General features: G+C 42.2%; 1 protein-coding gene and 1 pseudogene across 1 annotated transcript in view; one reads left to right on the top strand and one right to left on the bottom strand.

The window, feature by feature from the left end:
* The window catches only part of ANO3 (anoctamin 3), a 295,226-nt gene that overhangs the window by 86,023 nt on the left and 182,939 nt on the right, over window positions 1-26,264 (bottom strand). The window contains exons 5-7 of the mRNA XM_066626992.1: window positions 5,641-5,799; window positions 4,359-4,459; window positions 1,509-1,553 (exon numbers count right to left, since the gene is read on the bottom strand). Coding sequence (XP_066483089.1) covers window positions 1,509-1,553; window positions 4,359-4,459; window positions 5,641-5,799 — 305 coding nt within the window. The remainder of the gene's footprint in view (window positions 1-1,508; window positions 1,554-4,358; window positions 4,460-5,640; window positions 5,800-26,264) is intronic.
* LOC136637840 (5S ribosomal RNA) lies at window positions 13,644-13,763 on the top strand (annotated as a pseudogene).

The following is a 26,264-nucleotide window of genomic DNA, read 5'->3' as shown; positions in this document are numbered from 1 at the left end:
ATGCTTAGCAGTTATTGGCAAGAACACTAGAAGCTAGCAGCAAATGTACTTCTTAAATAACAATCAAGTAGAAAACAATCTCAATGTGGTTTTTTTCTTGTACAGTATTTCCACTAGTAAAAAGGCTAAAGGGGTGTGTGTGTGTGATTTTAAAAAAGGAAAGTTGAAAATTCAGACAAAGGGCTGTAATGTTGCTTAGAGTGATGGTGCTAGGAAAAGGGAAGTCCATCTGATTATGATGTTTGTACCGGAGTCCTATTCAGTGGTAAGACTCAAGACACTAACTCTGTTCACATTTTATAAATCTTACTAAGCAAATCATGTACATGTTTTGTAATGATAGAAAGCAAGCACGTGCATGACTGGGGAGAGGAGATAAGCAGTTGTAAATTTATGTAATCAGTTATTTCAGTCAGATGCTATTTAATTTGTTTGGAAAAAAAATATTTCAACACTATTTAGTAACTGAAATATATGTAAAACAGAAACATATTAAATATATCCTAAATGTTATCAGGATTTACCTGATTGGACTCTCTGGAAGTCAACAGTCATAACTAAATTAATTAAATTTGGATAATCAACTAAAGTAATGGGATCACAGGAGCTATTGGGTTTCATATGCAAATCTACTATGTAACAGAGTTCTCCCAACATAGTGGGATGGAAACGCAGTAGAACTTCACTAATTCCATGAATCAAAACCATCACTGGATTTAAATAACTGGATATGTTATTACTTTGAAAACCATAAAAAGTTGCACGAAGATAACTTTGAAGGCAAAAGGCCGAAGTATATGCAACATGGAAGACCTGTGATTGGCTCTCCCAGTAATGTTGTTCTGATCCAATTCACAGCCTAGAGCTTACAAACAAAGAGGGGGAGGGGAACCCACTGGGATATGGAACTCTCATCGATTTTCTGCATTACATGTAGTTTGGCCCATTTAGTGATTTAATCATACCGTAATTGGTTGTGATATTAAACATTTAACAATGGGTGTTAAATGGGTGGTTCACACATTAGGAAACTGGCTTAACACAGGTGATCTCTGGAATGATTCTTCTGAAATGTGAACGCAGATGCCCCTCAGTAAAAGGAAGACAACTACACAACTGCAGTGGGTTATTATCACTCCAGATAGGTGTCACTCCTGGCTTTTTCACACTTTCACACCTGCATGGACCCATGCAATGTCTTCAAGTCACAACCCAGTTGAATTGAAGCACCACCACTTTGCACCCAGGGCACCATAGCAGGGAGTCTTACTAAGGAGACTCTGATATTAAAACTCCATCAGTGGCTTGGATGACATCCTCCTATTTTCTGTGAGAATTATTACATGTCCATAACAAAAAGAAAATAGCAAAGTTCTACTGCCTCTATTAATTACATCCAGTTGCTTGAGGCTTTCTGAGATAAATTTACAACTGCTAGGATGGATTGTCTTATGCGGGGGGGGGGGGGACTATCTGGCAAAAGTCAAAGCTATGCATCACCCACCAACCTGCCCATGGTTTTGCTCCTCCAGTCAGTGTAATAACATTTTTTCCTGAAAGAATAGCAAAAATCATCTGAGAACAATTTCATGTATGATCAGTATGAAGGTAACACAAGGAAGAAATGAACTTTAGTCGCTTTGCAACATACACCTTGACAAAGTTCAAGCTTGGAAGCACCATTTCAAAGGCAAAGAGGCTTTTTAAAAAAATAACTCATTTTGAAATCCTTGTTTGACAATACAATATATACAATATGGATCGTATAGACATAAATTGAGCAAATCAATTAACCATTGAATAAGCACTAAAAAGAGTTGCGGGTTATAGAGAGCTCCAAGACGATGGGTCTTTTCCCTTTTCAGTTCTATATTGATTTCCTGATAATGTGAACCGTGTTGCCATTATAGCCATTGATATTTTACACACAAATCTTTGTAAGTAGACAGCTACACGCAGGAAGCGGAACAGATTGCTTTTCTCTTCTGATTATGTATATTTATTATTACTTTTAAACGAATAGAGTAAAGCTAAAAATGTCATGCAAGTTTCTCTGAAACTTTCACTGTGTTTGCATTGTACTGTATTCAACAATACAATGTAGAGTTAAATTTAATATAATATCCAGAGGCATGCCATAAAAGAACTTCAACTTCTCTTTATACTACTGGAATTCTGCCGAACACTTAAAAGATGTTTGACTTTTCTATAAGAGAAAATCCTATCCAGTGCAGATCCAGCCATGCCAATGGGCAAGGTAATGGAATGTTTTGTCCCTTACCTCAGGGCTATATTGTGGCTGCACTAGTGCTGGAAAGTTGGATAGGATTGGGCCCTGAGGCTACTGCTCAGCAAGAAACCTTGTGGGGTTCAAGTCATGTTTGGCTGGAAGAAGTTACACTTTAAATGCGTAAAGTTGATGGGTCTGTCCTATAAGCTGTTGTACTTATGCAGAGGCTCCTATAAGATTGAGCATGTGGGAATTTGGTTCTGGTGGGGAAGGGGGCAACGTAACTATTTCACTTTTGCTATGATCTGACCCATGGTAACATCAACCATAAGTTGCCATCTCACTGCACAGTTCTATGCAGGTCTACTCAGAAGACCTGAGTTCAATGTGTCAGAAGACCTACTCAGAAGACCTGAGTCTCATTGTGTTCAATGGGGCTTACTCACAGGAAAGTGTGTATAGAATTGCAGCCTTTAATAATAATATTCAGCTTTTATATAGTATTTTTTGGAGTGTGTAATGCACTTCACATTAAAAGCTTCCTTTCGGTGGCTTGGAACAACTTCAGAGAAGTTGTTTTTGCTTCGCCTTGTTTTGATGGAAGGGTTTAATGCTCTTTTCACATACATCATGGTCCTAATCCTGATCATCCCCCACATGGCTCCTATTTCAATTAAGAAAAACACATGAATTTGAATGATGCATTAGCTTTAAGTTTAATTTGTCCATTAAGCAAGAAATACTTCAAATTCTCTTCTTTTGTCAGCAGATTTACAAATACATTTACAAATAAATTCATTTCCATACCTCACAGGTAGGCTATTTTATCAAAAGCAATCAGTTTCAGCTAGCAGTTAAACTACTTGTGCCTTAGGCCAAAGTAACTTGGGTAGATAATGACATTAGTGAGATCGATTTTGGCTTCAGAAAGTCCTATGACTAAAAAAAAAATCTGCAAGTAGTTGCTACTTTGATTAGTTGCATACATTTTGGAGAGACCAAGAAAGACAAGGACCACATTCTCTTGTAGACAGAGGAGCTAGAGGGGTGCAGATTCTAAGAACCTATGTGGGAAGAAGGCTCAGAAACCCATCACTATCAAGTTTACGTCCATTGAACTTTATTTTTAACAATGTCTCAACCATGGATGCTCCCAAGATTGTTCACTATGAACCACTGAAACATGAAGGTCAATAAGGACTGAGAAGTTTGGGAGGTCAGAGCAAAGTGTCATATATTTGCATGAATTAACTAGACAGATCTTTGGCTTGAGTATGCAGAGGGTAGATTTTGCAAAAGGGTTTTGTTTCCTTTTTATATTTCTTTTTTATCTTATTTTATTTTTGCTTTTTTTCCCCCATCCAGTTTCTGGTGGTGATTGACATGATGAAGCCACCATGGATTTTTTCTTTTCTAGTGGTGATCAATTTGTTAGACTCCCTAACATATTGCAGGCATATGACTCCTATCCAGAGAAAGTGAGTCACGCTTCATTCCTGTTGAGATTACATTATATTACATAACTTTGACTCACTTGTCCCATTTATTTCAATGGGACTTAAGCATGACTAGCTTCCTTTAGATTTGAGACCTTATGATAATCACTGCCTCCCAGCTCAACTTAGGCTTCATCTGTTTCTGAAAAAAAAGAGATGAGCTGAGAGATCTGTCATATGTCTGACATCTTAGAACATCCAGTTACCACTCACCTACACACAGATCCACTGATTGCTTCACCATGTCAGTCATTTGCTCAATTGGCAATCTGAATCTATTCCTGGAGGCCTTACAGCAGAAAGATTCCGGTCTTCAGGTTTCTGAGGTCCTTCAGAATGCCACACAAAAATTCATGAGGCCAAATCCCCACACAGAGTAGAATTTTGCCATTTCACTACATGTCTCTGGGTTAACATGCAATCTCAACTATAAGAAACTTGTAGGCAGCTGTGATCTCCATTGTTACTAGTTCTGGAGAAAATGTTTTTTTTTTTTTAAAAAAAACTCATAGAAGGCCAACCATACAAAAATATTGTTTCAAGGGAAAACATGTTCATTTATACATGCACAAAAATGAGGAAAGGGGGGAAAAAAATAACAAATAACAAACGTAAAATATTTTTTATGGTACCTGAAAGGCATCCTGATGTTCATCCTTTCAGCATATTTGCACAATGTGTCCCAAGGACAGTGAATTTTAACAAACATAATATCATTGTTCGTAACAGCTGGCTGCAAAAAGTAACCAAAGAAAGCACTCATTAAACATCCCAAATCCAGCTGGCAGCCAAGACCAAAATATACATCATGTTGCCATTGGTCCTTGTATGCTTGTTTTGTTTTTCGCCTGAGCAGCAGTTGAGGGGGAAGGAGTGATCCAAATCAGGAATGTGATGGGAAGATAGAGTTAGATTCCCTCTCCTCCTATGGTCCTGATCCATAATGAGAAGTCCCTTGAGCTGCTCTTTGGGAAATCAAAACCAAGCACAGTAGGCCCAACAATGTGCTCAATGTAAACTATAGCCTGGCTCTCTTAGTTTCTTGGTCAGATGTAGGCTTGTATGTTTGCTTCTTACTGGTTACTGAAATTCAACTATAAGTTCTGGGTGTCAGCAAGGACTGCATTTCCCATGCCTCCTAGTGGTTAAATACTTAGGGCCCAATCCCTATCCAACTTTTCAACACTGATGCAGCAGTGCCAACAGGGCTTGCATGGCATCCACTGGTGGAAGGGCCAGAATGCAGGCAGAAATGACTGGATGATGTTGTTTCACTTGCTGGCAGCGAGCACAACCAGGCCGCCAGCACAGTTGCTGGGCTGTTGCGCATGCTTGCTGGCCGCAATGACACTGTCTGAAAGCACCAGGTGAGCTGACAGTGCTCCCCCACTGGTGGGAGGGGGAGGAAATGGGGGCATTTCTGGGTGGTGAAGGGATGGATCCAGCAGCATGGTTTACCCTGGATCTTATCCCTTCCTTTGAAAGCCTCTCCATGAACATACACCACCACAATAGGTGGCGTATGTCCAAGGAGATCCATTGGAAATCATGCAGCCTACTAGGTGGAAAGTACAAAATGGCTGACCAATTCCCCCACACACCGACCATAACATGCAGCACACACCTTTTCCATGCACATGCATCAGCAGGGGGATTAGATAGGATTGGGGACTCAGTAGTACTTTTATTTCCAGTTGCTGCAATGGGATTCCTAAAAAGCACCACCAATCTCCTCTGGGGGGAAAAAGAGTTCTAGAGACGGTGCTTGGCTCCAATCCTGGCAAGGATCCTGTTATATCAGTAGTAGTACCACCAACCACTCTCCAGAACTTACTTTCTTATCCTTATTTCACAGGATTCTCTGCACTGATTCAAAGCAAAGGACAGATGCCAGAGAGAGAAAATATGCCATACCTCTCTTTCTAACATTAAGCCTTCTGCTCGAAGGTTTTTCTCAAAAGTGCTTCTTTTTTCTATCTGTGGACTTGACTTTTTGTAGACTAAGATGTAATCAATGCGTTTTTTGCCATCCTTGAAGAAGAGACCTGATGTTGCTAGGGCGCTCATATCACTCTGAAAGGAATGAGAGAGAGAGAGAGAGAGAGATGTTTTAAAACGTGATCACAGTTCAGAAAGATGGTTTTCAAAAATTGACTGCTATTTTTATACAGTGTTTTTCCGCCTTTGGGAATAGTATGAACGACACAAGGCCTAGGGGAAAAAAATCACCTCTCCCATTCTGAAGTGGCTTAATGATTTGTGTCTGGACCTTGAGGTCCAATACTATCCAACTTTCTATCACTGCTGCAGCTGTGCAGCAGAGAATACAGTATTGAAATACAGTAATAATGATAAAAGTAAAATATCAGCGTAGTGGGGTGGTTTTTTGTGTGCTATATTAAAAGCTTGCCAGCAAACAAATTTATTCTTCCTTTGCATATTTCAGGAAACAAAAATTCAGTGGCTACTATCATTTATATAAGTGAAGAATGGAATCCCTTGCCAATACTATCACAGAGCAAAACTGTCATACTGTTGCTTGATGCCTTTCTTAATAAGAGTGACTTCCTGTCAATATGTCTATATTTGTGGACACACACACAGAGAGAGAGATATGTATGCCTCTTGTAAAATCATTGCAGCAGTCCATTTCTCACATTAATTTCCTGTCCTATTTCTTGGCATATTTTATGCTTATCCCTATGAAAGTACAGGAGTTGATCAGTGCAATTGAAAGACTCTGTTTATTGAGTGAGCACTGTGAAGTCCTTGATGCAGAAGAGCATACCAGATGGTGACTATACAGATTGGTGTTATAACATAATAATGACACAGAGGAGCAATTTCGCTGAATTCTGTGACATTCTATACCGAGCTTGCACTGGGCCCGTGTACCACTGCCTGGCGGTCACCCGGACCTCCAGGCAGCAGAGAAGTGAGTGAGGATGTGGGGGAAGGTGGGGAGGAGGTGTTCTAGGGCAAGGGGAGGTGGGGGGAGGGTGGGGAGAGAGTGAGAGGGAGGCATAACAGGAAGGGAGTGGGGCAGGAGGAGTGCAGGACCCGTGGTGCTGGGCTCAGCTGGAATCTGATCCCCATGTCAGGCAGTGTGGTTCTGTGCCAGTCCCATTCCAGGGTACTCAGGGGAATGGGAAGAAAGTATGAGGAGCCACTGCGGGCTGACCAGTTGCACGTTAGATGCCATGGTAGCCGTTTTGGTGCCACGGCAGCCCCACACTCCAGGCAGCTCAGAATTGGGCTGCCTGTCTGTTCCAGCAGACACAGGCCTCTGAGTGGCAATGGCAGGGCAGTGCAGGCTTTGCCGCCCGTGCCGCGGGCCTCCATGCTGTCGCAACATGCCTTGTGGCACATTTGCATGAATGTGCATGCTTGTTCCACCAGTGCTAGCTGCATAGGAGGGCCATAAGACATGAGTCACTGTATTCAATCTGCATTCTTCAGGAAGGGCAGCTTTCTTGTACCAGCTTCAAGTGGCATCCCCCTGAACCTGCTGCAAATCCATCCCTTAGCCACAGCTTTCTAGTAACAGCACCTCTGTTTTGCCTGGATGTAGTTTCAACTTATTAGCCTGCATCTTGCCCTTCACAACTGCCAGACACCAGTTTAGGATGTCCATAGCCTCCCTGGTGCCAGATGGAAATGAGAGGTAGAGTTGGGTGTCAGCCACATATTGATGACACTGGATTCCAATCGCCCTAAAAACCTCTTTCAGTGGTTTCATACAGATGTTGAGTGAACAATTTGGGATGCTGGACTAAAGAATACAGTGTTGAACAGGAGTCACCCAATACCACTTTTGGATACTCACCAGGAAGTACTGATGCCATTATAACATTGGGTCCTAACCTATTGGGCAATACAGAAGGATGCTACGATTGAAAGCCACTGAGAACTAACAGGGACATACTCCCCCTGTCTAACTGTCAGCAACTCATTCACCAGGACAACTGAGGTTGTTTCAGTCCCAAAACCCTGTCTAAAAGCAGACTGAAAAAGATCAAGATAATAATAATTATTATTATTTATTTTATTAATTTATACCCCGCCGTTTTGCCCAATGGGCACACAAGGCAGCGTACAAACAATTTAAAAATACAACATGAAAAACAATCATTAAAAACAATTAAAAAATATAAAAACAAACAAACCCCGTGGATTTTCATATAAAAAGCAAGAAGCAAGAACGCCAGCCAGCCTGTCAAGATAATCAGCATTATCTAGGAAAAGTTGGAATTCAATAACCACAGTCCTATCAATCACCTTGCCCAAGAACTACAAATTAGATACTGAATGGTAATTGTCAAGGGTTAAGGAGGGTTTTCTCCCCCAATAACGGTCATACATGTATAATTCACCACATTCGCTCCCAAGTGGCCAGGCTCCCACTCATTGCATTAAGCAATCAGGATGGGCAAGGGTCCAACAGGCCTGTGGTTGACCTCAAACTTCCTTTAAAAGGGGATTGGACAAGTTTCTGGAGGAAAAATCCATTATGGGTTACAAGCCATGATGTGTATGTGCAACCTCCTGATTTTAGAAATGGGCTATGTCAGATGCAAGGGAGGGCACCAGGATGCAGGTCTCTTGTTATCTGGTGTGCTCCCTGGGGCATTTGGTGGGGCCGCTGTGAGATACAGGAAGCTGGACTAGATGGGCCTATGGCCTGATCCAGCGGGGCTGTTCCTATGTCCCAACTACTCATAATTTCAAGATGAATACATTGGAAAAGAATCAACAAAATAAGGCAAGCAGGCACATCAGGAGTATTTAGAGGCCTTTGCAAATTTTGAGTCCAAATTGGAACAGGTGCAAGTGACTTTATCAGCAAAGAGGTGACAGATGGAATTGACCTCAAGCCATAGAGAAAAATGTTGTTGGATGATGTGCTGATTCAGTGGTTCAGTAGTGGTGGAAAACAGCCCTCACTGCCGTGGAGTAGGCTTTAAAGTAAACTCTAGTCCTAGTTCAGTCATTTATTGTGCATTTTCTTCCACCATTGCTTCATTACCCATAGCTCCCCTGATAAACAAGGGAGCCTGAATTGCCTAAGAGGATGCTCGGGAACATTTGTATCAACTACCTGGATCATTATGTCATTTAGAAGCCAATCAGGGTCTTGACAGAAGTAAAAAAAAAAATTGCATCCATCATTCTCCAGAATCAGACCATCCTACTAGGTCCCCACCACTGCAAGGTTCACAGTTGCATAAATATAAAACCTCTTTTGTGCAGTGGACCACTGATGAACAGGGAACAGTCTGAAGTACCTCTACCCATGGATCCACAGCATCCTGCCCAGTTGCAAACACCAAATATAAAGTGTGCCTTATACTGTGACATGAGCCTGTAGCATATTGTGACAACCTCATCATCATCATAGCAAACATCAAATTCTGAGCTGCTGCAGATGAGAGGTACGTGACAAGGGGAATCCAACACCTTCATAATTATGCACCAGTTGGCCCTGCATCTCAAGCGCAATCCTAATCTGTTACCAAACTGGCACAGCCAAGGGTGTTGCAAACAGGCCGTAAAGTGCGCGTGGCCTCTGGAAGAAGCATGTGTGGCCTCTGGGACACCAAGTGCCTCAGGAACAAGTGCCAGGTAAGGCACCGCGGGTTTAGCATCTGTGCGAAGAGAAGAGGGAGGCAAGTGGACCTATGAGTTTTGGAGAAGGAGAAGGAAGACTTCCTGAGTTGTGAAGAGGAGAGGAGGAAGAGAAGAAGGTAAGTGTACTCTTTCTAACTCTTTGTCTTCTAACCTTAAATCAACCTTAGATCAACACTGAAATTTAGCTTTACCTTTAGCTTAGCTTTACCTAAGTTAGCACCTAATCTAACCTGAGGGAGGGATTCTAAGGTCCAGCAAGTTGGGGCACAGGAGCTAGGTGAGGGCAATAAAAATAAATATGTAAGTGCGTACAGAGGTCTACTCTGAGCAGGAGCAGAGTCCTACTTGTGACTTCTGGGGCATTCCATGTACAAATGCTTTTATGCAAATGCCCGAAGTCTCCGAGCAAAGATGGCAGAACTGGAATGTCTGGTGACAAGGGAAAACATTGACATAGTGGGCATAACAGAAATCTGGTGGAATGCGGAGATACCGCATTCCCGGGTTATAAACACTACAGGAGGCAGAGAGGGGCGTGTTGGAGGTGGGGTGGCCATTTACATTAAGGAAGGGATAGAATCCAGCAAAGTAGAGATTGAAGGTGGGTCCGACTCCATAGAATCTCTATGGGTTAAATTACCAAGCCTGAGGAGTAATGTAATACTGGGGGCATACTATTGTCCTCCAGACCAGAAACCGGAAGGGGACCATGAAATGAGGAAACAGATCAGGGAGGTGACAAGGAGGAACAGGGTTGTAATCATGGGGGACTTCAATTATCCTCATATTGACTGGGTCAATTTGTGTTCTGGTCGACCCAATGTGCGGCGGCAGTGAAGAGGGCTAATTTTATGCATGGCATAATTAGGAAAGGTATTGAGAACAAAACAGCTAATATTATAATGCCGTTGTACAAATCGATGGTATGGCCACACCTGGAGTATTGTGTCCAGTTCTGGTCGCCGCATCTCAAAAAGGATATAGTGGAAATGGAAAAGGTGCAAAAGAGGGCAAGTAAGATGATTGCTGGGCTGGGGCACCTTCCTTATGAGGAAGGGCTATGGCGTTTGGGCTTCTTCAGCCTAGAAAAGAGATGCCTGAGGGGGGACATGATTGAGACATACAAAATTATGGAGGGGAAGGATAAAGTGGATAGAGAGGTGCTCTTTACACTCTCACATAACACCAGAACCAGGGGGCATCCACTAAAATTGAGTGTTGGGAGAGTTAGGACAGACAAAATAAAATATTTCTTTACTCAGCGTGTGGTTGGTCTGTGGAACTCCTTGCCACAGGATGTGGGGATGGCGTCTGGCCTGGATGCCTTTAAAAGGGGATTGGACAAGTTTCTGGAGGAAAAATCCATTACAGGTTACAAGCCATGATGTGTATGTGCAACCTCCTGATTTTAGAAATGGGCTATGTCAGAATGCCAGTGCAAGGGAGGACACCAGGATGAGGTCTCTTGTTATCTGGTGTGCTCCCTGGGGCATTTGGTGGGGCTGCTGTGAGATACAAGAAGCTGGACTAGTTGGGCCTATGGCCTGATCCAGTGGGGCTGTTCTTAAGTTTGTTATACATGTGAGTAGGCAGTGCCAGTTGGGAGGCCTGTGCTGCCCTGCCACCACTGTATCCACTGACCCAACTACCACTGACTGCTGAGTGGTGTAGGAGCAGGGGGAGGGTTTTGGAGAAGTGGGGAGGGTGGAACATGGGTGGATTGGCCCTGGGAGGGAGTGGGATTGATGGAGAAGGTCTCCACCATATCCTAACTCCCTTCCCGGATTTGCCCCAGCTAAATAGGATTTGCCAGATAAAAGGGGGAAAATATCCCCTTACTATGAGATCTCCAGCCTCCTCCTAACCTACACTGGACACAGCCTGGATGTGGCTTGGCTGTGCCAGCACAGGTTAGAATTGGGCTGTCAGTGATGTCTCAAGCAATTCTTTGTAGACATTTGTGTCCTCAAGTGTTCCCATCTCCCTTTTCTTACAAAACAGAAAGGAAAACTCTTAACAAGGCTGCTTTCCTCAACCAGTTATTCCCTCCCCTTCTTGGTGGTTTTCTACAAGAAAGTTATGAAACGAAGGCATGTGCAGTTCGACTCAATTTCTTTTCATCTTATCTTTTCAGTCTGTCTGAACTAGTCTCTCACCCATCACCTTATCTAACCTCCAAAAGGAAAAAAAAAAAAAAAGTTAATAAGAACACAGTAGCAGTGTAGCTGAGCAATCTGTCTGAAGAAAAAGTGCTGTACATTTCAGGCACTATATATTTTATATATAGTTCAAGACTCAGCTCCAATTCTTTGCTTTCTGTTTCCTTACAATCCTTCAGGGAAAGGTGGGGGGAGTCTTAAAGAATTGTTTACATATTACAAGAAACCTCTTTTTCTTGGAATATTGGTGTTTTATAATGAAAGCACAAACTTTTGGCTTGTCAGAATACAGTTCACACTTACATAAGTCTCAGATCCTAGTTACTTTTTAAGAGCATTTTCAGGCAATTGTTAGTTGCTCTCTTTTCTTAAAGGTAAATTGCATTTTCTCGACACTCCAGCTATAGTAGTTTGTCACGGCTTTTCCCGTTGGGCTCTTCCACTGATATATTCCTTGCTGAATGTAATATTCCCTTTCCCTCCTTTGTCCCTCTTATATAATAACTGCAGATTATCTTCTATTTTATTTTTGTACTGCATCTAATAAATTCTAAGCATGTTAAAACAAAATAATAATACCAGGGGATAGCAGAGTAGAAGAAAAAGAACTAGAAAAAAACAAACAAAATACAAAGATTTACATATAGAAATTGGAAGGTTGTGGCAGAAGAAGACCAAAGTGATCCCAGTGGTGATTGGCGCCCTTGGTGCTATTCCAGTACACTCTGAAAAGCACCTGAACAGCATCGGGACCACAGAAATTTCCATTAATCAACTGCAAAAAGCGGCTTTACTGGGAACAGCTTACATTTTGCAACAAAATTTGTAATATCAAAATAGGATAAAAGCCAGGCATCCCAGGCCCTTGGGAAGGACTCAATGTCTGGATAAAACAAACCAGTTAATAACACCTACTTGACTATGCAAAAAACTCATAATAATAATAATACCTGCTGCTTGTTGCGCATGTGGCAGTACTAATGATATGTGACACAATATCTCACAGTATTTTATTAACTTTTTAGCTGCTTAACAGCCCAATCCTGAGCTGCGCAGAAGAGCAGTGGCACCAAAATGACTGCTGCTGCATCCTATGCATGTTGGGCAGCCGCTGGAGACTCCTCAGGGAAAGGTGACATTTGTCCCCTAAGGGTGCAGGCCCCACAATGGGGCTACTCAAGTCTGCACCAGCTATGCTGAGAGTCCCCATTTGACCAGAAGGCCTAACAGTGGGGTTCTGGATTCTGCTAGTCCTGCCCCCTCCCTCCTCACTCCCTCCCCCAGCCCTGGTACGCCTCCTCCTCCACCCCGATGAATCTTTCTGCTGCCTGCAGCTCTTCCTTTACTCCAGTAGGTATGTGGCAGGCTTCCAGCTGGCACTGGGCTCAGTGCAAACTGGCTCTAAGCTGGTGCTGCGGGCATGTCTTACGGCACATTTGCGACACTCGGCACCAGTGTAGGGCCAGCGCTAGGAGTTCAGGATCGGGCTTTTGACACTGGCACTGACTGTCGCAGGTGTGCCTTATGGCTTGTTTGAAACAGTGAACACTGGTGCTGGGCTGGTGTAGCCCCATTAACTATAATAGAACTTACTTCTGAGTAGACATTCATAGGCTTGGGCACTTACTCTTCTATTATTATTAAATTATTTCTAGATTGTCTTTGGTTCTATAGTACTCAAGCACAGGAAGGTGTTAGTAGCTCAAAAGTACAAAATGCAAGTTTGCTTTTGTCTTTGCTTTGTTGCAGTGTTTTATATTTTGTGAGTCTTTCTTTTCTTCCTTTTGCTTTTGTAACAGCACCATCCTAATCATGTCTACATAGTCATAAGTCTCACTGTGTTTAATGGGGGCCTTTTCCTAGGGAAGTGTTCATAAAATTGCAGCCTAAATTCCTCCCCTGAGTTCTGGGAGTTCCCCATCTCCAGTATTGTATGTACATACATACATACATATACATCTGATTTATTTTTAAATAAATATAGCCTTCCTAAAGCCAGGTTACTATCATCTGTTAGATAAGGATAGGATGTGTCACTTCTGTTGCTGGATCAAGGCTGGCAAAATGTGTTCAGACAAAAATAAATACTATAGTCAATAGAAAATGCCTTTATCTGGCTTCTATAATTTGGCTGGCAGCAACTGTTACCCTGCAGATGCCTGATCTCATCTGATCTCAGAAGCTAAGCAGGGTCAGGCCTGGTTAGTACTTGGATGGGAGACCGCCTGGGAATACCGGGTGCTGTAGGCTTATTCCATAGTCTTTCGAGACTGAAGGTTGCCAACCATGCAACCATAATTTGGCTGCAGACATCTTGTTATGAAAGACACCAGAAGATACACAACATCTGAACCAGTTGGACAAGCTTCTATTCTTTTTGCAACTGCAATGTCATTGTTCTTATAAAAAAGTAATTGTTTTATTTTGCACGCACTATAGAACATTAATCATAACAGAAAAATTGTGAACTGGTCATAGGAAGAAAATTGACCAGTACAATACATCAAAAATCCATCTTCCAGCTCCAATTGATTACAACACACATATTGTTTCATTGTTTCATGCATTGTGTAGAGCCAAACTGAGAAACAATTGGCTGACTGCAGTATTAGAACTACTGTTTTGTTAAACCATAACTTGAAGCACAACTTCTTAATTGAAATGCCGCTGATCCTAACACTTTATTCTAACTCTTGTGTTTGCTTCTATGGAACTACAACAGGTATCCCTAAATGAACATTCCATCAGTGCTACTGAACAATTCAATATATAGTAGAGGGGGGGAAAAAGGAAAAACAAACAAAAACCAAGTCGTTAGATGGACTAAAGAGTCATTGACTACATGACTGCATAGCAATCATTTGAGTCACTTGTAAATTTGATGCAAGACATTGATGAAAAAAATACATAAATTGCCCAATCCAAACTGGAGTCTTGTTCACAGTTGGCTATTGTGGCCAAATCTTTTTTTTCTTTGATTGACGTAAATACATATATACATATAGAGGACTAATATTCAGAGCCACTCTCTGCATTATTATGACTGCATAGGTTTCTCATGGCTTCATAGAAGCCCTGCTGGATAAGACAAAGGTCAATCTACTCCAGAATTCTGTTTTCCAGTGACCCACCCGTTATCTATAGGAAGCCCAAGAGCTGGAGAGAAAGGCATACCTCTCTCCTGCCACTGCTCCCCTACAACTGGTATTCAGAAGTATACTGCCATTGAACCTGGTGGTAGCATCTAGCCATCTTGAATAGCAGCCACTGATAGATGTCCTTCATGAATTTATCTAATTCCCTTTTCATTCAATCTAAATCCCAATTTAAGTCCACTAAATGAGTGGTTCCCAAAGTCCTCCTCGGGTGGAAGGAACCACTTAAGCCTTTGCGAGGTGGGGGGCAGCGGGATGGCAGAAACACAATCCCCAAGATCACACTGTTGCCAGGGTTGATCAGGGGGTCTTTTTACTTACCTTCTACAATGCCAGCCTTGGGGGGAGGAGGGGAGTGCAGGGACCCCCACTGAGCTCCCCAAGGTTCTTAAGTGTAAAAAAAAAGTAACATAAGAAACATAAGAACAGCCCCACTGGATCAGGTCATAGGCCCATCTAGTCCAGCTTCCTATATCTCACAGTGGCCCACCAAATGCCCCAAGGAGCACACCAGATAATAAGAGACCTGCATCCTGGTGCCCTCCCTTCGAAGTGATCGGAAACCACTTCTGGTTTTCAAACATGAAACTGGAAGTTGTTCCCGATCACGTTTTTTACACATATAGAGGCTTGGGGAACCCTGCAGAAGGCTCCACATGGCTCCTGGCATCCCCCAGAAGCCAGCCCTGCAGAACGTTAAGTATAAAACTCCCGAACAGCCCCAGCAAGAGTATGATACTGAGGACAGTGTTGCTGCCATCCCCCTGCCCTGCCCATAAGGGGCCAGAACAGAGTGCGTCCCTGGCTGATGGGTCGTGAACCAACAGTTTGGGAATCACTGCATTAAAAACATTTGGTGGTTTTCACCACATCTTATGGCAAAGAACTGCAAAGATTAATTATGCAGCCCTGGCATTGAGAGCTGATTCTTGGACAGAGCCCTTGCTCAGTTTAAGCCCTATTCACCAAGCATTGCAAAATAATATTATGGGCTAGTTTGTACTTTATAATGAATCCACAAGGACTGTGGAACTCCTAAAATAATTTCTTCTCAGCAGCTTGTGTCTCAGTCTTCACACTCTATGCATTTATCTTAATATTCCTGACACGTCCTAGGCAAAACACGGAACACAGATTGTAGATCAAAAAGTGCTGTTATGGAAATTGTCTAAGGTAATTGGCAAGGGGGTAGATCCAAAGAAGGTTCAGAATTAGTCACACTTCTCAGCAAATATAGAGACCCAGCTTACTGCTTCAATTGCTGCAGGTTTTACGCAACCATGGAAAGGAGAAGAGCTGACCCGAGGCCAATATTTATAATCTACCAGTTCCTATACTTACTTTTAGAGAAAACTCAACACTGCTCAACATTGGTAAGCATTTTGTACAGCAAAGGTCAACTGAGTTTAGTTTGGATTCAAATAATAAAATATTGTGCAACTCGCCAGCTATTGATAGTCTTGCTTATCTACTCCTTTCTTCTTTCACCAACTTTGTGGCAGCAAATTACCGCACTCAATGCTGTTATCTTAAATGGATTTCAAAATGATGCATGCTTTACATTGCAAACCTAAAATTCACAATTAATTCACAATTGATTTTGTTTCAGAAAGACATATTAATTTCTTGAGACCATGGAAATAGGGTAGACTGAGAAACCAAGCACCCCTTTGTTTCATGGCAGTGCTGGCTCATCCCTAAGGCAGGCTCCTGTACTAAGGTGAAATCTTGGGATTTTAAACAATGAAGCAATGCTTCCCTATATGGTTGTTCCTCTCTTAGAGCCCAGTCCTACTGAGCTGTAAGAAGTGTTCCACCAGCCAGCATTAACTGCCTTACAGCAGTCATAAGAACCCTTCTGGCAGTGTGTGGACTTGCACACTGCTGAAGTGCTGGTGGAAAGGCCTAACCCTGTGTGCCAGAGGATTTTTATGTACCCACCAACATAGGTATGTCAGCAGAGGTGGGATGGAGTCGGGGAGGGCAAAATGGGGGCAGGGGAGGGCGGAATGAGGCAGCAATGGGATGGGGAAGGGTAGACTTACTCCAGAAAAGGGAGGATCAGCAAAGGCTGCTGAATCCTTGCCCCCCTCCTGGACTAACCCCATGGTCTAGGTTCATACAGACCTGTGCTAACTATTTTGCTGACATCAGCAGTGGCTGCTGAATCCTAGTCCCTTCCTGGACCTGATCCTTTGGCTTTGGTCCATGCAGACCTGTGCCAGCTATTTTGGAAGCACAGGTCTGAGTATACCGCTCCACGCTGTGGAGGCTTATCCCTGGGTAAGGGAATGAATACCCAGAGGAGATTTGCACAACTGTCCGTCCCCCCCCCCCCCGCAGGATGCTAGGCAAGCCATTTTGGGAAGGATAGGACTGAGTCAAGCATGTGGTGCCACTGTATCCTGGCATGGTGGCACAGACCTCTCTACATAAACCACAACAGCTGAAGTAACACAATGGACTTTGTGATTGTTAAGTTCCATATTCTATTACTTAAGAAAAAGAATCAAAGCACCTTTTTTTAGTGATACAGTACGTGCCGATAAAATTACTGATAAACACTGCTGATAAAATTAAAACACACCACCACTGAGTATATGTTTGAACTTGGATCTTGAATAGGTTTCTTACAATCAAAGCGAACAAGGGCAAACCTCAAGATGTTAGGCATTTGGGTAACATCCAGAATTCATTAGTTTTAGTGGTAGAACCCTTGTAATAGCACCAGAATCCTTGCTCTGGAGGAGGGGAAATGAGATGCTACCCCTTGTTGCTATATTTTGCTATATTTGTTACTCTTTCTGATGCACAAGCATATCCATTCAAGTGTTTATCATGTGTTTTCACCACCCATGCTTTCCCACCACTTATGCCACCTTTGGATTTGCCCCCTTTGCTGGGTTTGAACTGATGTCTCTTTGTCTTTGACTGTTTCTTCCAAGTTCACACTAGCCATCATGGACATGAAGTCGCAGTGGCTCTCCATCTGTAAGACTAGCAGTTTCTGCTGCTAACACATTTCTGTCACAATAAATAGCTTAGCACTTTAAAGAAGCATAGCCCAGGTGACATGATTCAAAACCAGATCAATTGAACTTCACGCCTACTTCCTGTCTTCTGGACCTAGTTGATAAAACACTTTGTCAACTCTGTGCTAGTTACCACATTATTTTTTGTGTCATGTTGTATCTTTTCTATAGCTTCTGCAAATAAATGTAGTAACATCATTTATGCTGCACTTTTATGTCTACCTACTTAGAGGGCACTTCTATGTCAACCTACTTAGAGGTAAATTCCATTAAGCTCCATGGGACTTATTCCCAGGTAAGTGTGGATAGGATTGCAGCTTTTGGTTTGCCCAGCTATTTGCAAACTCAGATGCTTCAATTGGAAACTATTTGTTGACTACCATGTCTAGAATGAATTACTAAGGAAGAATGATGAATCTTTGCATTCTTGGGAACTTAAATGAATAGTCCTGCATTCATACAATATATCTCTGATCTAACAAACAAATAAGCTGTTCCTCAGGTGCAATCCTGCTCCTACTGCAGTCAACAGGTCAATTATCTAGTGTTAAGGAGCAGAAATACCATCTTATTATTTAACTCCTAGATTACAAATGACAATACAATGTGAACTAAACACATCTTTCTAAACTGCCTTTTATCAGACTTGCATAAAACACTGACTCCAATCTAGTCTGCAAACATGAGACTTAATTCAGTTAAGTTGAAAAATACCACATTTGTCTTTATCCAGTAATGCTCTGAAAAAAAAGACCAATCATGTTACCTTTTTGTCCATGCTCGCAAGGTAGAAGGTAGCTGCTATTGTACACATTTGAAGGAAGGGAGATCTTCAAAGTTGCTCCATCCAACCAGCTGCTTCTGGTCCCCTTCCAAAAGCCTGAGATTTCAGAATGCTGGAGAGTGGCTCTCACTGCTCCAACTTTATAGAAAAGTAACTAACACTGTCACAACCTTCCTTGAAACATTGAATGACTCCAGTGGGATTTACAAAAAGAACCCACTGGAGCTTTCTCACGTCTTGAGTACAGGTTTTTATTAAAGAGCGAGTGCCCAAAGACAATCCATTGTTATCTTAAGTCATTGTACCCTGAGATTTTACTGTGGTATGCCTGATTTACCACCCTGATATTCACTAGCACATTAGTTATTACTGGAAATAGAAAAAGCTTCATTCAACAGTGCATACATGGGACAAATTCCTACTAGTCTGTGTAGGAGTTTTGCTTAAGGGGAGAAAAAAACCCCAGCATGACTGAACTCTAAACATATCATTCACTCATCAGCACTAAAAAGTACAACAAGGCACAATGCTTTGCTGAATAGATTTTTATATCCTTTCTTGCAAATATGAACACTTAATTTTATTCAATGTAGTAAAAGCACTGCAATGGCTTCACAGTTACATGGCAATTTATAACTTGTGCATGCTACCTTAAACCTATTAGCATAGTCATTTGTTTCAACAAGATGTGCTTTATTTTAATAGGCTTCTTACTAACCATTCTAAAAGTAATTTGCTACTAATGTACTTTAATATGCTTTTGAATAAATTATTAAAGGAGTTTGATCTTATGATCATTTAAGCAATAGCTATAAAGCATCCATATAAGAGAGAGAGAGAGAGAGAGAGAGAGAGAGAGAGATATTAAACTTGTCTGGTCTCCTTTAAGTGGCATGCCAGGAGGGACACAATAGAAAAATTAACCCTCTAAACAGGAAATGTGTCCACTCTGGTAAAGTTTACTCAACCTGATTTTTCAGGAACATGACCTATCCCACAAGTGTGGAGGGCATCTTGGGGGACATAAGGCAAGATGAACATAAGAACAGGCCCACTTGATCAGGCCATAGGCCCATCCAGTCCAGCTTCCTGCATCTCACAGCGGCCCACCAAATGCCCAGGGAGCACACCAGATAACAAGAGACCTGCATCCTGGTGCCCTCCCTTGCATCTGACATAGCCCATTTCTAAAATCAGGAGGTTGCGCATACACATCATGGCTTGTAACCCATAATGGATTTTTCCTCCAGAAACTTGTCCAATCCCCTTTTAAAGGCATCCAGACCAGATGGGAAAACTTGAGCCTCCCATTAGCTGAAGGTTCTTAGAAGAAGGCATCTGGGCCCCAGTTAAGAATATTATTCTTGCCTCGCACCTCTGTTTATGCATCATCCATATGGCCAGGAAAGCAGTGTGAGTTTAGCTAGCTGTCATTGGGGACCAAGGAAGAATGCTTTGATCCTCACCTGATTGACATGGGCGATTTTTCGTTTCCTTTCACCTGCTCCATGCTAGTCAGTCAGTGATGTTCTGTTAGGTTGGTCTGGTCAAAACTGGCAGGTTCAGTGCAGGGGATCAGGGACTAAGAGCAGGAGAATTGTGGTGTGCACCTAAGTTTAAGTTGATGGGTCAAGGGGGTCACAGACCAAATCCTAGAGGTTGTTTAGCTTTGGGATGTGAAATGGGAAGACACTGAGCCATAGATGTAGAGTCAACCTCAAAGCCTGGATGGTTTTATGGAGGTGATGCAATTCTGAGCTTCCTTAACTCATTATAATAGGTTGGCGGTGATGAACTAGGATCACAATTGGGTGATAACAGCCTGGAGTAAGGATAGGGTTTCCCAAAATAGATGGATGACAAGAGAGTTTACTCTAGTTCTTTCCTCCAAGGCAGAAGCCCATATTAAACAAGAGTTGGGGAATCAGTTAGGACTGCCTGCAGAACTTTTTAAAAAAATTTAATACATTTGTGGCCCATTTGCAATCCAATCACTTCATCTTATGTTGTTGCAGTAGTGTAGCTGGGGGGAGTAAAAGGTTAAATACTGCAGGTGCTGCAATGCCCCAGGTAAGCGGTCCTTCCCACTCTGCCATTCCAGGCAGTGATGGCAATGCACAGCAGACACCATTTGGTTTGGTTATTGGCAGCAGCAGCTCCCTTGATATATCCCCCCCCCTTCCCAGCCTTGATCCACTATCAGGGTCCACTCAGATTTGCACCAGCAAAATAGCTCCAGCACAGTGGATGTTTACCCCGTAAGGGAGCAAGTGTGCCCTTACCTTGAGAAGATCTGCATGACAACCCACCCTATAAGATGCAATGCGCACTCTGGTGGCACAGATGTATTGGCTCAGCGGGGGTGGGGGAGGAACAGAGATGTAAATAATGTAATATAGAATAGAGATGTAAATAATGTAATATGAATAAATCAGTAAAACAAAAGAATGCAATAATAAAACTTACTCCAATAAAGTGATCCCAAAAAGTCCATAAAATGCCAGTACACCATCTACCCATAAACCCATGGCAGCAAAACATTCACATTTGAATGAAGCAGAGTAGAAATTGTTCTTTAAATAAAAATGTATTAATAAAAGCAACCTGATAGCAGCAGTAAAAGCATCACATAACAAGTACTGCATGAAAGGTAAGCAGCAGATGGAAAATAAAAAGTAATCAGCCCCAACCCCCATTAAAAAAAAGTTTTCAGCTCCTGCTAGAATATCTCTAAGGAAGGGGCAGTTCTCCAAGCATAAGGGAGGGAGTACCACAGTCACAGTGCCACCACTGAAAGGTGGTGCCAGTACCTACTTCTCACCATCACCTTTTGTGAAAAAGTTTTTTAAAATCCCATTAGTTCCAATACAAATCATTCTCATTGTGAGAGCTGTTCATTTCTTCCAACTCTGTGCTTCCTGGTCTTTAAACAGTCATCTTGTCCCTTTCTCAGTAAATATTGATGGAAGCTGCTATGTATAGATGCTGTCAGAGCTACAGATCATCAGCTCCTCTGCCCTGCACACCAGGGCATCTCTTGTCCCTTGCTACTAGACTATGCATACTGAGAATTACAGCACTACTAAGAATGGGTACGTTTTGTTCAGCATGAAAATCTGTGAACTTCTCACATTCAGAACAATTTTTTTTCCCTAAAACACAACAGCTATTCAGCAATGATATATTGTTGAATTTTCCTGGGGAAATAATTTCCTAATTTATCTCAAGTGAGTCATTTATAAAACCAAAATCAAAAATAAATGAGAAATGTACATGAAATTAAACTTGCGGCATTCATCAAAGCACGACACTTCATTTCTTCATTCCATGCACCACCATTTCATTCAAACTACAGGTGTGCGCCACTTAACGATGGGGATATGGCCCCCTATCCATGTCGCTATGCGATTAGGTCATTAAGTGAACATTCAGTCCAAACTATTTTCTTTGTTGTGAAAACAGACATTCCCAGCCAGAAACCAGCTGGCAGCACAGATTACTGGAGACAGATTGCCTCTTCTTTGCATTAAGAGCTTCTCTGCTGTGTAAACAGACACTCTGCTGCAGGCTATGGGAGATGCAATTGCCTCATTAAGAGTATCTTTATTGTGCTGCATATATGATGGGCCATCATAAATGCAGTCCGTCATTCAGCAAACGGTTGTTAAGTGGTGCACACCTGTATTAACATTATTTGTGACTGTATTTTCAGACTGAATTCACCAGTTAACACTTTTCCATCAAAATGCTTTACATCTTTGATTATTTTCTTTTCAGATCATACTGTGCTTGGCATATTCTATCTTCTGGTTACATAATTGCAGTTGTTGAGACATCCTGCCTTAATGTAACTTATCTGATGTGACTCTTCAGATCCCACTTCATTCAGAGGGTGTTGAAAGCACTCTAGGCAAATGCAATTCTTAATTTGTACATCTAAGGAAATGAGTAAAATGGGGATGAATCAAGTGGAAGCTGCCTCAAGAGATTAAAGGGGACAAGTTACTCTGCCTGGCTTAAAGGAAGAATTTGACTAACGTGGGATATGTGATAGATGAACAGATATATGAGAAATTTCTCTTCCTTTTAAAACTTTTAAAACGCCACTATGATTAAATGATCATTACTAATATTTACATGCCACTTTCAATGAAAAAGTTCATAGAATGACTACACAGTACAATAAATGAAAAAAATGGATTCCTGTCCCAGAGGATACAGAATCTAAAAACAAAAAAGACACAAAAGAGGCACAAGCATGCCAAGAGGAAAAATGCTATACTAGTGGCCTAATCCTGTGGGCAGTTTGTGCCACAGAAACAAGTCTGCTGGTGGTATAAACAGCTTTACAGCAATTGCAAGCATAACTGCACCAGCTCTCATGTCAGGAGGGCGTGGAATGATGCAGGGGGTGGGCAGAGGGGGAGGTGGCAGGGTGGGGAGGAAGGCAGATCAGGCCCAGGAAGGGGACAATTTTGGCAGCATGGTACTCACCAAATCATAACCCCCTTCCTGAGCCAAATCACCTTCTCTGGTCAATGTGCCAGCGATGTTGCTGGTGCAGGTGTGAGGTGACCCATATTGGCAGCGGAAGCTTACACGAGGGAAGGGAACTATTATTCCCTTCCCCCGAGGAGGTCTCAACATACCAAAACTCCCCTGCAGGATACAGTGGATGCCACATTGGCACCGTTGCATTGCCACATGGGGAGTTAGGTAGGATTGGGCTGCCCGGCAAACAGAGACAGTTGTTGTTGTTGTTGTTGTTGTTGTTAGTGATTCTGTGTTACTGAAAGATACATTCTGAAAAGTGTGACTATTTTATTTATATTTTTTATTTTATCATATGTATCAGTGTTTCTAAAACTGTGGATCGGGACCCACTAAGTGGGTCATGAGCCAATTTTAGGTGGGTCCCCATTCATTTCAATCTTTTATTTTTTAACATATTAGACTTGATGCTACCATGGTATGTGATTGCATTTGGGGAAATGTTACAAACCTGTACTTGTAACAAGCTACTATGTATATTCTTGTAATAATGATAGTAAATGGGACTTACTCCTGGGTAAGTTTGGGTAGGATTGTAGCCTAGGATTGTTAAAAATATTCCTTCTTGATGGTGTTACTTCCAGTCATGACATCACATCTGGTGGGTCCTGACAGGTTCTCATTCTAAAAAGTGGGTCCTGGTGCTAAATGTGTGAGAACCACTGATATATATGGCTTCATTTAACTACATATATATCCATAAATGCAGTGAAAGAGGCAAAAGTAGTCTCCTAATATATACAGGTCAATGTTGTACTACTCACAACTTTTTTTTTTTTTTTAATGTTCCAGAATTTTAGCCTGAAAACTTAAAATACTGGCACCAAATGTCATGACGGCAACTGGAGATTTCCTCAAGAAATACTCACCAGAGGCTTTTAGCACCTGTAAAGATTACGTAACAAGCCATGCCTGTTTACTCTGAGCTGAATACGTGTAGAGCATACACCCCTGCAGGTACCTTACAGGAGCATTTCATCTCTATGGGAAGCCATACTAGCGCCCACTTTGCTGACACAGTAACACAGCTTCCAAGAAGTCATTATGCAGTGGCCTGTCAAGGATCAGACAACTGGAAATATGATAAGACATGATGAATCGTGACATTGCTCTTGGCAATAAATAATCTCCAGTTTCAGCAGTTCATCACAAGAGTAGTTGGCTTGTGAGATTTGGAACCTTTTGTGCAAGCCTGCCAACACTTGACTTCATCTGCCTGATTGTCTGTGCCAATAAGCAGCCACAGGTGAGGATCATCTAGGACAGTGTTTCTCAAACTGTGGGTCGGGACCCGCCAGGTGGGTCGCCAGCCAATTTCAGGTGAGTCCCCATTAATTTCAATATTTTGTTTCTAATGTGTTAGACTTGATGCTACCATGGAATGTGACTGCATTTGGGGAAATGTTACAGACCTGTACTTTTAACAAGCTACTATGTATATTCTTTTAACAATGATAGTCAATGGGACATTCCTGGGTAAGTGTGAGTAGGATTGCAGCCTACGATTGTTAAAAATGTTCCTGCTTGATGATGTCACCTCTGGTCATGATATCACTTCCGGTGGGTCCTGACAGGTTCTCATTCTAAAAAGTAGGTCCTGGTGCTAAATGTATGAGAAGCACTGTTCTAGGAGGAAATGTCTTCACTGCTTCAGCCAGTCAGGACCCCTTCCTGCACAGTCTTAGTGTTCTCCTTCTGCTTCTTAAAGCCAATCATGAACCTTTGGAGAACAAAAAAGTTATCCTTTGGAGAAGCACCAGTGTCTGGATAACATCACATATGGCCATTGTGCATTATGCTATGTTTGTCTCTAAAAATACCTTGGGCCTATACAGATGATGTGTCCCATCAGTCTTTGTTCCATGGAACTAGGATGTGAGCCTACCGTGAACATGTACATTTCAACCCAGCATGCAAAAGCATGGTTATCTAATCACATAGGGGCAGTCTGGATGAAATACTTCACTCATCTAATTAGACAAGTTTATCTTGGAATGCCATGGGAGGGGGCAGGATGCTTTCATTTATGATGCATTCACATCCTATTCATATGGAGTGGGGGTCGGTGGGACACGTATCATCCTAACTGGCCCAATATAGGTGTCGGAACAAGCTGCACATTATGCAGAGATCACATTTCCCATCCCAGGACAAAGTGAGTTAGCATTTTGCAGTGGAGAAGGGGTAGGGAAAGGTGCTACTTAACCCATCCCCTGCTGGCCCTTTGTTCCTCAACATCTAGAAGGGGAAGCCCACAAAAAAAAGTATAATCCTGTGCATTACTTGCCAACTCTCCACTATGGTCCACTAAATGTATTTTTAGAGTGAGCAGCCAAGCAGAGGTCATAATAGAGCATGACTAAAGTTTGCATATTTGAAGTTTGCAAAACAAAATGCATGACCCATGTGGTTTAGGACCAAAACAGCATCATTAGGAGAATAGTGGAGACTTTCCCAATAGCTACTGGAAAATCACATGGGTGAAATTTTAGGAAAGAGAAGATGGAGATGGGAAACTACGTGCTGCAATGAAAGTATCTTGGTTGACCCTCACATGTGGGAGGGAGTCTAGGTGATGTGATCTGGTAAGAGATCCCAGATGACTGAAACATATAAGAAACTTCTCAGAAAATTTCACATTTGGAAAGCATGGCCTGAGGGGATGAATGTATTTCCCAGGCTGCTAGAACTCTTGGCTGACATTTCAGTTGCTTCTTGACTTAGGCTATATGCAACCTCATTTAAGCATGTGGTCTTCTGACAGAGCATTGGTTCTCAAACTTTTCAGATGTCCTAGAGGCTGGTACCTGATTTATAAATGCTAAAGTGTGTGGCTATAAAGGTGATTAGGCAGCAGTGCTACCTGCCCCAAATAGCAGCTAGTTTAACCCTTGATGCACACAACCTAATCTGCCCTGTTGGTTTTTCAAACCACCAAAAACTGGGTCACGACCCTCCATTTGAGAACCGCTGTTGACTGTATGATATACAGTATTGTTACTTTGCGTTCTATAAGTTCTTGACTATGGGCCCAATCTTTTCCAACTTTCCAGTGCTCGTGCAACTATAATGAAGCCCCAAGGCAAGGGAACAAGCGTTCCCTTACCTTGTGGAGGCCTCCATAACTACTTTCCCACTACAGGATGCAGCACACACCCCATTGGCACAGCTACACCATGGCTGGGAAGTTGGATAGGATTTGGCTCTATGTCAGCTATTTAGCTGTTGC

The sequence above is a fragment of the Tiliqua scincoides genome, chromosome 1 (genome assembly GCF_035046505.1).
Source record: "Tiliqua scincoides isolate rTilSci1 chromosome 1, rTilSci1.hap2, whole genome shotgun sequence".
Lineage (NCBI taxonomy): Eukaryota > Metazoa > Chordata > Lepidosauria > Squamata > Scincidae > Tiliqua > Tiliqua scincoides.
This window is presented reverse-complemented; position numbering and strand designations above follow the sequence as displayed.